This window comes from Salmo salar, chromosome ssa16, assembly GCF_905237065.1.
Source record: "Salmo salar chromosome ssa16, Ssal_v3.1, whole genome shotgun sequence".
NCBI lineage: Eukaryota > Metazoa > Chordata > Actinopteri > Salmoniformes > Salmonidae > Salmo > Salmo salar.
The window spans coordinates 65,951,994-65,968,471 of NC_059457.1; the positions used below are offsets into that span (position 1 = coordinate 65,951,994).

Consider the following 16,478-nt stretch of genomic DNA (forward strand, 5'->3'; position numbering starts at 1 on the left):
TAGCCAAATGTACTGCCTGCTTCTACAGGCGTGTCCTTGAGAGAGTGTTTAGCAGCTTTTAAGTCTGTCCAGAAGAACATTGAATTCCGCCTGCTAGAAAAGCTAAGTCAAAAAGGGATAGGGTCTTTGGGGGCGGCAGGTAGCCTAGTGGTTAGAGCGTTGGGCCAGTAACCGAAATGTTGCTGGATCGAATCACGGAGCTGACAAGGTAAAAATCTGTCGTTCTGCCCCTGAACAAGGCAGTTAACCCACTGTTCCCTGGTAGCCCGTCATTGTAAATAAGAATTTGTTCTTAACTGACTTGCCTAGTTAAATAAAGGTTACATTTATGTTTTATGGTCCTTGGTCCAGGGCCGTGTTTGCATGATTGCTTAACACTCCCAGCAATGGGAGTACATCCTTTTCTTGGATCATATTCTATTGTAAGTCGTTTTGGATAAAGAAAGTGTCTGCTAAGTGGCATACGTTTTTCAAAGTTAAAGGCTCTATTTGTTTGTGTCCTTAATTTGATCACTCTTTTGTTGCTGAGAATTGCACATTTGTAGTGTATTAGAGTAAAAAAAAAAAAAGGTTTCTAAAGTTGGTAATTTCCCGCTTTGAAATTTCCGATTTGATTTGTCCTAACGAAAAATGTATCAACCCCTACAAAAATGTCAATTAATTTTAATTCACATAATAATTCACGTTTCCTGTTGCTGCAGGATTATTTTCCCGCTGTAGCAAACTGGCTCAAATTAAGACGCTACATCTGTAGCAAGGCAGATTTCATGGCCTGGCTCTTGGTCTCAGACAAAGTGAAATCTCGCTTTCATTTCTATGAGCTTTTCTCTTTACGGCCACTACAGTGAATGAGTCCCCAGAGTACGGTAGAGTTACATGGAGACTGGTACCGCTCGATGCATTGTGTCTCTTAATGCATCAGAAACCATCTGTCTAAGTGGAAACACTGTTGTTTGTATTGACAGAAGTGAGTAAAATGACTCCAGAGGGACACTTTGCTGCCTTTTGGATTTTAGTTTTGAGAAGGAGCACAAGTCAGAAGGTATTAATAAAGTGTAGGAGTGGTGACTTTTTAGATAATAATAAATAAGATTATCTGGACAGGGGAGACCTGACCTAGATCAGCTATACTCTTAGGCTGTGTTTACAAAGGCAGCCCAATTCAGATTTTTTTCCCACTATCTGCTCTTTTCACATCAGATCTTTTTCAGAGCTGATCTGATTGGTCAAAAGAACAATTAGTGAAAAAAAAAACATATCAGAATTGAGCTGCTGTAACGGCCGTCGTAGGAAGTGGACCAAGGCGCAGCGGGTTGAGTGCTCATTATAACTTAATTTAGAACACTTATCAAACAAAACAAGAAAACGAACAGACGACAAACAGTAATGCATGCTACACACAGCTATGCACAAACACAACCTCCCACAATTCCCATAACAAACACACCCCTATAAATAGGACCTTCAATCAGAGGCAACGAGGAACAGCTGCCTCCAATTGAAGGCCCAATCCCAATGAACTAAACATAGAAATAGATAGACTAGACTGAACATAGAAATACACTAACATAGAACATAGACCAAAACCCCGGAATACTCTAAACAAACACCCCTCTACATAAACAATTATATCAACAACCCCGAACCACATAAAACAAACACCCCCCTGCCACGTCCTGACCAAACTACAATAACAAATAACCCCTTTACTGGTCAGAACGTGACAGCTGCCTGTGTAAACGCAGCCTTAGACAGTGTCAATACAGACCAAGAACTCAGACCTCCCATACTACATGATGTTTGTCAGAAGACAGGTCAATAGCAGTCAGTACCTTGTCTCACCAAGTAGCCTTTTCCTGCAGTCAAATGACCAAATCACGCTCTAGTGGCCTCATCGGTAGAACGTTATTCGTATTTTTCATCATTAATAAACAAAACCAAAATATGTAACACTGAAAATCTGGTGTTTCTATGTCAAACGGTTTTGTTATATTTCAGTCTTCTGTGATGTATATAAAGTGTAATATTGCAACGCAAACTCAAAATGTAATACAGTTCAACTCAATATCTGACATGGTACAGGCTTTTAAGCCCATAATCATGTGTGTGAGGTTTATACTTTTGTTTCAAAGTATTTGTTCAAGACTACCAAGAAACACTCTGTGTGACCATGATTTAGCTCACTGCAGTAAAAGGATAAAGGTGAAAAATCTCCACTACCTGAGGGGCGAAGAAGAATGTGTACTGTACTCCCTGCCTCTACGGGACTTGTTTTTTCCCTGATGGTTAGTGAACTCAGACAGGAAATAACACAGAAAGGTGACATCAACATAAATTCAGAGGCCTGTCTGTGAGGTTTCTCTGGTGTTGTGTAAAAGAGCTCTAGGAAGTGTAATAAACCATGCTTCAGTTAACCCTGTTATTATTCCGGGTATCACAGGTTAGGAGTGATGGCTATTGGCTACACCGTTTTCCACATAATCATTTAAATATGAGCAACCAGGATGTTAAGGCATTCTGATGCAGTGGGGCGAGCATCCTCTCCTGGATCTCTCTATTATTTCTTCAGGGCAAATTATTTATTTCTGTGTGGATTATTTTCTTCTGCCATCCCCCACTGCAGGTGCTCATCCTCAATACAGTAGGCCCAGTAATATAATCCCCTGAATCTTAATCTCCACTCTTGGAAATTATTTTTGGAAAACAGATTAAATGCAGAGAAACCAGGAGAAGCGCCATCTGGCCCTGTGAGCCCCACCCTGTTAGGAACATGCTGATCTGTGCACTATAGAGATATAGTGTGGCTCAGTTGGTAGAGCATGGTGTTTGCAACGCCAGGGTTGTGGGTTCGATTCCCACGGGGGACCAGTACGGAAGAAAAATTTATGAAATGTATGCATTCACTACTGTAAGTCGCTCTGGGTAAGAGCGTCTGCTAAATGACTAAAATGTCAATGTAATGTAGTGTGCAGGGCAGGCATTGCCCTTACTGTGTTTCCTTGAATCGGTTATGTATGTATCCCTACACTAAAGGGGTTACCATGATTTTCACAGTAGCTTACAGGCAGCTAGGTGGCAAGTAAAATTCTGTATTTCATATTACAGTACACCTACTGTAATATAAATACGGTATCAGAGCAAGTACTGTGTAATGACACAATACAATACCGTAAAATGTACTGTATTATACTGTAAAAAAGTAAATGCTACCTTAATCAGAATGAATGAATGAAATTCATTGAGGGTTTGTATTTCACAGTATTTTACTGTAATTACAAGCGATTGGTGCAAGCAGGTTGGTTGCTAGGTAAAGTGTTTACACATTACACCATATTAATGAATATTTGGTGGCACTTCTAGAGGTCTTAATGAAGGCTTCCATCCTGGCAGCAACTACAGGGCAAAACAGAACAAAAGGACATGGGAAATTGCTCAACCATTTAAGGTTTAAGACTTGCTGCCACTCCATTCTGTCCCCTATACAAATTGATGGGGCACTGTAACCACATAGGAGTTCAATTGGTTACAGCATTCTCACTTACGGGTGCAACAAATATAGCCTCTTACAAGGCACACCTCAACATATGTTCATAATGAGCCAGAAACAACAAACCATGCACCTACTAGTTGTCAAAAGGTTTTTGGCGCTACAAAGATACGGTACTGTATTCTGTGGGCATGATTACAGTACCATTGGAAATACAGCAATTCTTTCCCCGCCCACAACATTTTCCCACAATGCACCATAATTTACAGTATGCTGCAGTAAAACATTTCAGAGTATGTTACTGTTGATAATACTCAAAATGACTGTATAAATGACAGTTTTCCGTTACAGTGTATGAACAATTGATTATGCATGTATCGTGTGTACAGTCGGATATGTATGTAGGCCTGTCCTATGATAATTACACCAGACATAGTGGTAGTGTATTATCAATGACAATATAATGGTGTTCTAGAAGCTTTAGAGCGTTGGGCCAGTAACTGAAAAGTCGCTGGTTCGAATACCCGAGGTGAAAAATCTGTCGATGTGCCCTTGAACAAGGTACTTATCCCTAATTTGCACCAAGGGGCGCTGTACTACTATGGCTGACCCTGTGAAACAACAGATTTCACTGCACCTATCCAGTGTATGTGACAATAAAACATAGAAATATTTTGTTATTTTACTGTTGCAGCAATGCAGTATTTCAGATATAGCTATGCAGAATATGTATAGCCATATATCTCCATCAGTATGCCATCATCATTTAAAAGGGATGTTACCAGCGGTGAATAGATGAATAGGGATTTTACTCTTGTGCATTAAAGAAATCCATAATATTCAGTCATACGTTTCACTGCTCAGAGCAGGAAAACTGGTTTGATGGTCCCAAGGGAGTCATTCTCTGTAGAGACCGTCACCTCAGTGATTTAATGGAGCCTGTGCATCGGCTCAGTATCGTAAACCAGATTGTTAAAGGTGCAATCTGTGATTGCGGCATCCATTTTTGGACTTTTAAATTCACTATATTTTTGAAGAATACATTTTTGAAGAATGTAACTTAATAAATTCCTCATAAGCTTAGTTCAGTTGTCTTACCCAATCAGAACCCAAAATAAAAGCTTGTTTTACTCCTTTGTTTGTAAACAATGTAAAACATTTTTTTTATTTAACTAGGCAAGTTAGTTAAAAGCAAATTCTTATTTACAATGACGGCCTACACCAGCCAAACCCAGACAACGCTGGTCCAATTGTGCGCCGCCCTATGGGACTCCAAATCACGGCCGGTTGTGATACAGCCTGGATTCAAACCAGGGTGTCTGTAGTGACGCCCCTAGCACTGAGATGCGGTGCCTTAGACCACTGTGCCACTGTATAGCCTTAAAACATGGTTAAAACTATCATATTGATCTCAGATGGGCAGTCCTTGCATCCATAGCTCTGTCTATGAATTTTAGAGGGGTAACATTTTTCCAGTCCCATCCCTCATCTGTTTACCAAATCAGAGCTGGTGGGTGACCGCTTAACTGCAGATTGCCCCATAAAGAGATTATTGTATACTTCTTAGACATTTACATTTTAGCAGACACTCTTATCCAGAGCGACTTACAGTAGTGAATGCATACATTTCATGCATATTATTATAGATTTTTTTTGTACTGGCCCCCCGTGGGAATCAAACCCACAACCCTGGCGTTGTTCACACCATGCTGGCGTTGCAAACACCATGCTCTACCAACTGAGCCACAGGGAAGGCTGTAGTTCTGAAAATAGCAATCACGAGCCAAAAGTGGTCCCCGAAAATTGCGTACTACATCATATATGTGCAGATATGTGCGCCACATCGTTGCTCTCTCTCTCTCTCTCTGCTGTGTCCACTGAGTTGTTGGGCCTGCCCTGCAACCTCATTGGATAACGCTGGGCAGAGCTCTTGCCAGCTGTCACTTAAATGCGAGGGGCTGAACCTCATTGGATAGAACTCAAATTGCCAAGGTGGGGGGGAAATGTAGGGAAAATGGCATGGCACAGCTTCAAGAAAACGGTCGCTTTCAAAACTAGGGATTTTGTGGCAAATTGAGGTATGACAGTAATTCTGCTCATAGATTATGCATGTATGAACTACACATTGACAAATCCAGCCCAAAGTGGGAGGTTTAAAAAAATGCTTTCTTAGTCGCTAAAGTACCAGAGAATGTCTTTAATGTTTCTCTCTGCTTGTAAATGAACCTAACATTACATAGGCTACTGTATAAGTTTCACACACCAATACTTAACAGTCGTCACAGTGTAACGTTAATGTCACGTCAATGTAACGCTAATGTAGCGTCAGTGTAACGTTTAATTTAACATGAATTCCATTAAGTGAAACTGTAATGAAGTGGCCGTATACACTAAATCCCACGTGTTTAAAAGAGCCACCCCAGACTGCTCATCATCAGGACTGTCCGAAAGCAAAGCACTCTGACAGTGAGTCAACATCAACGGTTGCTTACTCCACGCTCCGTCTTCACTATGCAGGAATTTGTTTTGATTTCCATACATGAGTTGTGTTGATGTGATGACGGGCTCGCCCTGCTCGTTCAAGAGGCATACAACTGGAAGAGTTTGGACAAGTGTACTGGATCGGGAGGGAGGCGTACAGGCCGAGGGGTCGGAACAGACGAGTGAGGAAGTGAACTTCCCTCAGGAAGAAGGTGGGAAAAAAAATCCATCGGCTCATCGTCACACAGTACAATATGCAAGTGTGTTCTTAACTGCAATCTTCTACCTGCCAAAATGGTATTCCTCCTCTCATTCGCTCTCATTCTGTGGTCTGGTTGTGGACAATGATAGCTCTATCAGCCCTTTACGAGGGTCACCTTCAGAAAGAGACCCTCTCATACATTAGACTTTGGGAATGTTTGGTTTCTCTGCATGGTTCTGTGAGGAGATATCCAGTCTTTTTTAAAATAGAGCTAGTGCAGGTGCTATTTGCATGTGGCTCCCACAAAATGTGCCCTAATTATTATTTTTGTGTCATATTTCCTTGGCAATTAGAAGCACTATGGACTCTGTAAACTGTACCAATACTCTGTCGAATACACTGAGTTTTCAAACCATTGTCACTCGTGACCACAGTCTCTCTATGCACAGGGAAATTACCCTAAACATCAGGCACCATAAAGCATCAAATGGAATCACTGGTGCACCAAATTACCCTCAGCACATGTGGGTCTGCCTGAGTAACCTGCCCCATAGCCCTGGAGCCCTCTGGGCTGTGTCCCAAATGGCACCCTATTCCCTATGTAGTGCACTACTTTTGACCAGAGCCACTGGCGTACCGGACACCCCCTGCAGCCCCTGCAAGGCGTGGGGGGCCCACAAGCTCTGGGGGCCCATGTGCCTGTCATCGATGTCCAAAAAAAAATTTCATCCTCAAAAAAGTAATTCCTAAACCTTTTTCATTTCCATATGCACTAGGAAGCGAAGTATTTGTTTCTTGGGCTACGAGAATGTGACTGATCGAAGTGCCTCAGGCCTTGAAACAGAAATAATTGATTGAAAGTAAGGGGATACCGGTGAACAAATGCCGTGGTAAAGGCTACGACGGTGCCAGTGGAATGAGTGGAGTTTACTCAGATATGTCATCTGGATACTGGACAGGCAGGACATTGGACATTGGCAGATGCAAACAGATCGTCTTTAGTGGAGAACAGTTTCTTAAGGGCTTTAAACAAACCAATAAATATCGGTTGCTGATTAGTATGCTGTCTTTCATTTCATTAAATCATGGCAGCTTTGCGACACCATGTTTAGCTTCGTGAAATGTTTGGCTTAACATGAGAAAATAATGACCAAATAGGCCTACCAATAAATATATATCCATTAGCTAAAGTACGAAAATGCTGTAAGTTGCTCTGGATAATAGCGTCAGCTAAATGACTAAAATGTAAAATGCCTAAAGAAAGGCTACATGCCCTGGTACCACAGAAAGACATCGATGTAAGTTTTATGGGGGGGGGGGGGGGTCAAGAAACCTGTGTTACGCCAAAACTAGTGCACTAGGTAGGGAGTAGGATGGGTGACATTTGGGACGCAGCCCCCCCCAGAGCCTCGGAGCGGGTTGGATGTTGAATGGGCTGATTACTCCCCTCTCCCCTGTCCCTAGTCCCTATGTGATGTGCAGGGGGAGAGAAATGATGCAACTGACACCAGTAACTGATTAAGCTGTCAAAGTATTGACGAGACCTGCATGCAGATAGGATAGTGAAGGAGGGGAAAGAGCAGGCAGTTTGCTATAGAGTGCCTTTTCTTCATCACCACTTATCTGCAGATTACCGTCAGTGCGATGCATCCCAGAATGCTTCCATGGCTTTCTAACTGTTTTTGACACCTGGAATGATCTATGATGAAAATTGAGGCAAACAAGCAATTAATACAGGTTGATGTTGAAAAGGCCAAGAGAACACGAGAGTGCGTCCTGCTTAAACATCTGAACCATGGCACAAACCATTGTGCTGCAAGTTAAGCTGCCATTTTGGAATGGAGGACCTCGTTAGCATTATTCTGGAGCCGTGAACGGCTTACAGCTGTCTGTAGAGGAAGTTGTGATGTGTCAAAGGAAGTGCATCTCTGTGATGTCCAGCAGGCAGCGTCTGTGCCCTTGAATTCAATTCAGATGTTGTGAATAAGATGCACACGCTTATTTTTGCTTGATTCGCTGCTTAACAAGAGCACACACTGCGTTCGACTTCTGCACAGAACACGAGTGAGGGTACCCTGTTACCGTAACGATACCAATGCTATGTTCAATTGTTCTCGTTTCCTGGCTCCCTGCACCTACAGCTGTTTGACTTTGAGTTCTGTGGGCTGCCAGAGTAGGCTGTAACAGTGTTGATATTAGATAAGGGGAGAGTGTAATTCTGTCCGGTCCTTAGTTCATGTCTGGCCTGTAGTTTAAGGTTGGGGTTATAGAGGCAGCTCCGCTGTCAAGTCAGACCGACCCCGTGACACACTGACAAACCGAGCAGTGAGCGGAGTCCCATACACTCACCCTCCTAGTGCGTCCACTTCTGATCACCATCACACCCCTTCGTGTAAGTCTGTTACAGTGTATTCTCAACAGGATCGAGCAGCCACTGAATTATCCTACTGTCGTGTGGGGCTATTCCGTGCTGTGTTGCCAGAGGTTGGGATCTAGCCCCAACTCTGCATTAATGGTGTGATTCGGCATCATACTGCAGCTGACCAAGGAGCAGGATTAATGAATGTGCCCTGTGTGGCTTCCAGACACCACACCACTGCATTTCAATGTGATATACCAAAATGTCATAGAAAGCGCTTGCTTGCTAAAATGTGAGTAGTTCAAGAGTTCCATCTAGTGGGTGTTTGATGCTACTACATGATTGTCCACTGTTACCACAGCCAGAGGACTGCAAAGGTTTGGCAGTTTGAACTGTACAGGTAGTTTACTTCCTGTTTTTATTTTTATTTTTCAGATCACTGGATCCACCAATCACACCCAGAGCCCTCAGCAGGTATAAATCAGGTGGGTGACCCATTTTCTAATTTGATTGACTTTTCATTTCATTTTCAGGTCCTCGTTAGGCAGGATTAGGCGGCTGCCCGTGGCAGCATTTTCTGAGCTAAACTGACCAGGATGCACCTCCATCAACACATGGAGGCGCAGCCTTGATTTGGCTCAAACATAGAAGTCTATAAATGACGTCTTTTCAACTTCTTTCAGAACCGAAAATGAACCTGATTTCAACGCCCGGAAAAGACGTCTTTTCACCTTTCATTCAGAACCTAAATTGAACCTAACTTCAACGTCTGGAAAAATACATATTTTAGACGTCTTTTCAACGTAATTTTGCTTACTTGGACTATTCTAGTAGGGGCTGCAGTTTTTTTTGTCATGCTAGGGTGGCAGATCGCCCAGGACCGGCCCTGCTCAGGCCACACACATCTGTTGTCATTTTCTCTATGGATTAACAAAATAGCAGGCTTTAAAAATATAAATACAAAATGGATAATAAAAAAAGCATTTGTGTCCCGACTTTGGCATTGTATAGCCAACTTATATCGAGAAATGTTTTGTTTACAAGCGAATGTCATGTTAAGTGATACGTGCGCTGCGCATGCTAGCATCAAAAAGCCCTGTAGCAGAATAGCTATACACAGATGTCCGGACATTGACAAACTTAGCAGTGAGTGAATGATTGCCGTGTCAACGCACAAGACTGATTAGCTATGCTCAACAAGTATATTCTTCTTCTGGCTTTACCTAGCTCTATTTGTGATATTTTACCTTGCCTTGCAGGCTTGCTAGCTTGCTAGGTAATCGATCATCCGTTGACATCTGCAATGTTGTAGAGGATAACTGTCTTATTACATGTTTGTTAACCCTTTAGACTTGTGTGGAATTGGCCTATATGGATAGGGATACATTGAAATGTTTCTTACAGAAGAAATGTGAAAATCATATGCATAAGCATGCACGCAATAGAAAGGGAACAGTTTGGCGATTATGGGAAAATTATTAGACCAAAGTTGAGGGGACACATGAGACTCAGTCCAAACATGACACTGTTGATTTGATGTGCGTTTTACATTTACTGTACTTTTTGCCGCATTTGTTGATAACAACATCTGAAAATACTCTGGATACATTCAGTAACATGATAAGAATATTCCTGGAAAATGTGGGGTAGGTGCTACATAAAACAAAACAAAAAAACGACAAGGGTTTGAGTGAGAAGACAAAGGGTTTTAGTGAGAGGTGGCCACCTACCTCACCAAAGTGTGCACAGTTCCTATGTAATTTCAATGCACTTTTATGACTCAAAGAATAGTCTCCCGGTGCTTTTTTGAGATCTCCTAGCTGTGCCGTTGAGGAACTAGAGCAAGCACACTTGTAGCTGTTTTGTTTGGAAGACACCCCCCCCCCCCATCACACAATTACTTTTGTTGTTTACGCAATCGAAAAACGGCCCATTACAAATCGCAATCTGGGTCAGGTGGGCATCATTGGAAAGCTTGTTCTCTTGCCAACATGACTAGTTAAGTTATAAAATATAATCTTACAGTGATAGGCTTTCACAAGGCAATTCGTAGAAACAAATTGCCATTTTGGTTGGGCATAGAAAGGAGTCATGAGTGCATTCAGGTGCGTGTTCTTCACAATAGACAGACACAGGCTCATTCTGTTCAGAACAGCCCAGGGTATGATGCCATGTCATCTTGTAACTGTACATCAAACATACGGATCATGAACGTTGACACTGTATTTGACATGAGTTTTATGATTTGGAAATGTGAAGTGCACATTTGGACGGGTGTTTGGGTTTTGCTTGTATGACGTCAAAGCGTTATTTATTATAATCCTCAACGTCTCATCTTTTAGAATACGTCGAGTTCTCTTAGTATACAGCATTTCCCTCACTCAGACAGCAAAACATTAGCAAAAGTTGCCCAATTAGCGGAAAAGATGGGGGGGGGGGCAAATTCTTCATGGGGTGCACAAGTTCAGAATGTCTGTCAGTCAAAACCCATACAATGCTGTGAATCGCAGAGCCTGAGATCTGACGTCATTGACAGTATGTCACTGTACAACCAATGTGTTCCAATTCGGGCACTTATTAATGCCCAAATCTGCCATTTTCAACCCGTATACAGGTACAAGTATATTAACTTACATGAGCTGCATCTGAAGTTGTATGTGTTCATATTCCCTTCGATGTAAACAAGCTGATTCGAAACGGCGTGCAACTTTTTCAGGACGCGGCCGGGAAATGGGTCTGTTATGATGTTGTTCAAATGGGCTTGGTTCATTTGTGGTGATCCACCACTCCAAGACATCCCACAGGGTGGCACTGTAGGCCTGAGAACCGGTTTCTCATCCGGGCGTTGTTACAGCATTACCATCGAGCAGATGCACGTCATCGCGTCTAACCGTGCATGTGCAGGCCGTCAAATAAAAGGCACTCCTTCGATATGAAGTTGTTTTTGTCGGAAATGAAAAGGTGTTAGTTTGTCACTTTCACGAGGTTGGAGTAGTAACATGTTCAACTATGGAAGACGTTGGCTCTAATCGAGGTTGTGCCTTTAGATTTCGAGAAAAGTAACAACTAAGGGTAGAATTCTTCACTTCTCTCATTGACTTCTCAAAACCAAAACTCCGGCCTGGTCTGTTTGGTCTGTTTCGCAAGCGTTCCCGGAAGTCTCGCGATGTTGTGCCTCTGGGTTTAAAAACTCTGTGATACCATGTCAGGTTTTGGTTCCAAAATATCTGGATCGCTGTTCACTGTTCACTGGAGGGAGACAGAGGTCCACTAGTAAGTTATACCGTCTTTTTGTATGTATTTTCTTACTGTATGTGTAATTAATATACACTTACAGCTAATCTCCCTCTCTTTATCAGGGTGAAGAGTTTCATAAGAACCCCGGACAGATTTAGCTGATGCCTGAATGATAGTAGACATGGACGCTAAGTGGTGTGGCGCTTCTTCAGACACCCAGCCAGGGAGCCACTGGTGCATGTCAGGACAATAATTACCCCCAGGATTAGAGAGGTCTGGATGGGGGACAGGGGTTAGGCAATACCTGAATGTTGACACTGGGCTAACTGTGACACCATGACAGCAATGGGACAATATAGATCCTTTGAATCAGTACGAATCGATATGTTTCTGTTTCTTAGATGGTCTTTGTTGGCCATCTGAAGGTGATCGTCATTGGATGGGGCCAGAAAAGTGTGTGTGTGTGTGTGTGTGTGTGTGTGTGTGTGTGTGTGTGTGTGTGTGTGTGTGTGTGTGTGTGTGTGTGTGTGTGTGTGTGTGTGTGTGTGTGCGCGCACGTGTGTGTGTGCGCGCACGTGTGTGTGTGTGTGTGTGTGTGTGTGACTGTGACATGTGTCTCCTCAGATCACGAGGGTCCGTAAGGAGAGGGCGAGTATTGGCTACCACTGGAGTGACGTTCGTTCGTTTTACAGCATTCATATAAAAGTACCGGCTGGCAAAGCTCATGACATCTGAGGGTGTGAACGACAGACAGGAGAGAGAGAGCAAGAAAGAGAGGCATATTTTGCTATATTCATTTGACAGCTGTTTACCATGCTGGATCAACATGCCAGACATCACCCTCCTCCTCCTCTGTCATAGCCTGACTACCCCTCCTCCACTTATTCCTTGCCCTTCCTCCTCTTCCCAAAGTTGAGTGTGAGGGGAAGGAGGGAGGGTCTGAGCCTGGCGCCAGTACTTAGCAGAGTGAGAGAGGGAGGGGAAGTGCAGTGCCTCCTAGACTCTCCAGGCTAAAGAGAGCCTAGGGGCAACAGGGCAGCCTAAGGGGCAAAAGGACTGCTTAGGGGCAACAGAAGAGTCCTGTTTGGCATGGCTCTGTTTCTGGATAGCTCCCAGGCCATGGGGACCGTGGGGGCCTATTACTGCTTGATCCGGAGGAGGTTCAAGAGGAGGCGCAAGAAACGCTCTGAGCGCAAAGGTACTCCTCTCCAGGATAGCTCGAAGTGTTAGGCATTGTGTGTGTGGAGGGGAGTGCTCGTGTGGGCTTGTGTGTGTATCTGTAGGTCTGTGATTTTTTTATGTCACTGTACGTAACATTGACGTATTGGTTGATTGAATAGTGCAAGGATTGCTCTTGTGTGCTTGTGTATTTGGTATTTACAGAGTTGTGAGCGTTATTACTGCGTATGTTGTCTCTGAGAATGATGCAGACAGTTTTCAGATACTGGAAATATGTCATTGAGTTTGTGATAACAATATGGTGGAGACTTCAGGCATAGAAATGTACAGTGTTGTGGTTGAGTGCCTGAAATGCATGTTAAAAGTTTTTGAGGCAAACCTGTATTTGTAGTAGAATAGTATTACTTTATTTTCCACAGAAACGGAAACATCCATTTGTATTGTCGTATTTGTGTTAGAAGGATCAAGAACTGTGTTTATATCACGTATCATTTTGCTTACTTGGACTATTCTAGTAAGCGCTGCAGTCATGCTAGGGTGGCAGAACGGCCAGGACCGGCCCTGCCTCAGGCCACACATCTGTTGTCATTTTCTCTGTGGATCTAGTTTTTCTCCTTTAAACACCACTATAGTTGTCGTACATTTAACTCTGAACCGTACTGTCAGTGCCACTCAGACTTCACACACTATGTACAGTACGCGTTATGTACTCTGTCATTTTCTATGACAGGATACAGGCTCAGTTCCATGCCCCTTGCTTTGGGTGATGGCAATAGGCAGACATATTAACTTTCTGCAACGACGGGGGAACCGGTAGTCTATTGCAAGACGAGCAGATGGGAGTTTGAATTCAGAGAGGTGTCCATGCGGGAAGTATAAACCCTCCTTCCACTCCTGGGCTTAATTCTCTGGAGCGTGGATACAGCATGGTGATAGGCAGTTTTGTCTCTTTGCGTACTGTAACGTGTCCCCATCATACACAGTCTTTGAGATCCAAAGCTTTACTACAGAAAGGTGGATATGAAAGGAGATTATGAGTGTGATGGTTAAGTTAAAAAAATGATCTGATTTAAAAAAATACACAAATCAAATCATATTCCTGAAGTGGATGAACTCTTGTGCAATTGTTTCTTCAGTTGTTCACCCTATATAGAGTCTGGAAGGTATAGAGAGAAATAGTAATAGCGTCTCTTCCCCATGCCTCGTTGGTCAAAGCCTATGGGGAAATGAGTGTTTTTGGGGGGGTTTTTGGGGATAAATGCTAAAAATAAGGTCTATGGTAAACACAGGCTGAGGATATCTTATATGTTTTGTTCTATGAGATAATCTTCACCAGCTAATGTTACCTTTTGTGATTTTTTTAAGCATTTATGTTATTTTTAAAAAGCACGTAAAGAACGTAAAGGCTTCATAATTCATAAAGGCAATGTTAACTGACAGATATTATCTCATAGAACAAAACGTATTAGATCTCCTAAGGCTGTGTTAATCTCAGACCTTATTTTTGGCGTTTATGCCAAAACCCCATTCTTTCTCCATTCATTTTCCCCATAGGAATGGCTGAACGAACCAGAGGTAACTCGTTCCCGTTTTTTAGGAAAGGGAAAGGGGGAGACCTAGTCAGCTGTACAATTGAATGCCTTCAACTGAAATGTGTCTTCTGCATTTAACCCAACCCCTCTGAATCAGAGAGGTGAGGGGGGGGGCTGCCATAATCGACGCCCACGTCTTCGGAGCCCGTGGAACAGTGGGTTAACTGCCCTTGCTCAGGGCTACAAGCTGGCGAGCGCTATAGACAATGTCTAACTTTATAAGAAACTCGAGGAATCTAGTTTTACCCAGTCTTCCGATGATTTCTTGGAAGTGCTTGGTCTGACTCCTCAGAGCTACATAATAATCTATCTGTTGATGCATTACGAGGAAGGACGCCAGTCGGGGTTATTGCTTTGTTGCTATAATAGTCTGTCAAGAGGTAAACAATGAGCTGCCACCTTGGCAGATTAATCATATGAATTAATTAAAGGGAAGTTCAGCAGAACCTTTTAATTATTAGACACGTTTAATATTCTGGCATAAAGCAGCCTCCCGTGACTGAATGAGTAAATCAAATCTATTGTAGTGGAACGTTTAGTAAGTATATTTGGGACTGAAGATATTGTTGTCTCTCAGAGCATTATCTGTAATGTGCTGTGCTGCATGCTGAAGTCATTTTTGTAATATTCTCGCTTCGTTGGGTTTAGACATGATTGTCAATGGCTGCTAATATTTCAGTGGCTAAATAACTCTGAAGCTGACTCGGCACAACCCTCACATAATTTTTGAATGCAGATGCCCTGTCTTCTTGAGACTCTCAAAAGGCAATGCAGCAATTACTCTTGTCTCATTCTGTCCCATGTATAAAATACATACATTTAGCTGTCACCCATTGTAAAAACAAGGTAAATAGTTCAAAAATATGACTTAAGATTTTTTCCACTGTTTACACCCTGCACACTGGGAAGCTATACGTACCATAATTTCCACTGTACCTTTATGCTAACTGGTGCGCTGCGAGGTGAGGTGAAGTGTGAGTTTAATCTACTGGGGAGGAAAGTGAATTCCGGACAAGGTAAGTGGGTGGACGGCGCACACGGCTGCTCTGTGAGACGTACCTAGCCGCCCTGTGATGCTAAAGGATGTGTCTGTCTAGTCTGCCTGAGCCGTACGTCATGAATCTCTGTCAGTCAGTCTGTCTGTCAGACATAACAGTATCATCTTCTCTGATAGGTGGGGTTGATAGTGATACTTGATTACGTGGCTCTGCTGTATCCAGATATTCCCGGTCTCCAGTGAACCCTTGGATGGCTGCGTTCCGTTCTAGGTTGTTCTAGGCATATGATTTAATGAACCCAGGTTGTGTTGTAGCTTTGGCTTTGGTACCACCGTCACTATAATCAGTGGCACCTGGAGAAGTGGGTATAATCCAATTTTGCACACAGAAAATAGATTGTCCCACCCAGCGAAGGAAACAGTGACATGCACTAAATGACCTAAATTGATAAATCCCGTATTGGTCTCTAACAGTCAGGCCAACCCAAGCTGTACTGTGCAAGTAGGCTAATAGTAGGTCTGCTATTGAAACAGATACATGAGGCTGTCAACTGAGTCCAAAATACACAGGTTTCACTTTTTTTTACAGAAAAACAACATAATCGGATGTTCAAAGTCCACAACGATGCTTAAACCACATCAGGAGACCACCTTTGAGGTCTGGGAAAAATCTATGAAATGTAGATTTTTTTGTGTAGTTACCCTTTAATTGAAGTGTGCAGGCACCTTGCACTGTTTGGTTAGCGGACACACTGTTGCACATGAGATCGAGTTTGCAAAACAAATGGCCACTGGATTAATGCAAATAATCATGATATCATTCTGCAAGGTAAGCATAGGCTACTTTGTAGGTAACATTTAATTGAGAAGGTTTTTGGGAAAGCATTTTCATCTACCAGAAGACGGTTAGGCCTATCATTAGCGTCGCTATTTTGCCTGTTCTT

The 16,478-nt window shown here is 42.8% G+C and overlaps 1 protein-coding gene across 7 annotated transcripts in view; it reads left to right on the top strand.

Moving 5' to 3' along the window:
* LOC106574279 (double-stranded RNA-specific editase 1) overlaps nucleotides 1-16,478 on the top strand; it is a 60,718-nt gene that overhangs the window by 19,679 nt on the left and 24,561 nt on the right. For 5 of the 7 annotated variants that reach the window (XM_045697588.1, XM_014150072.2, XM_045697589.1 and 2 more), the window contains exon 3: nucleotides 8,965-9,014. Coding sequence is in view for 1 of the 7 variants with exons in the window: in XM_014150071.2 (XP_014005546.1) it covers nucleotides 12,856-12,964 (109 nt within the window). In the remaining 6 variants the exon portion in view is untranslated. Of the gene's footprint in view, nucleotides 1-8,964; nucleotides 9,015-12,446; nucleotides 12,965-16,478 lie in introns of those variants that run through there. The other 2 variants (XM_014150071.2, XM_045697592.1) reach the window with 2 other exon arrangements.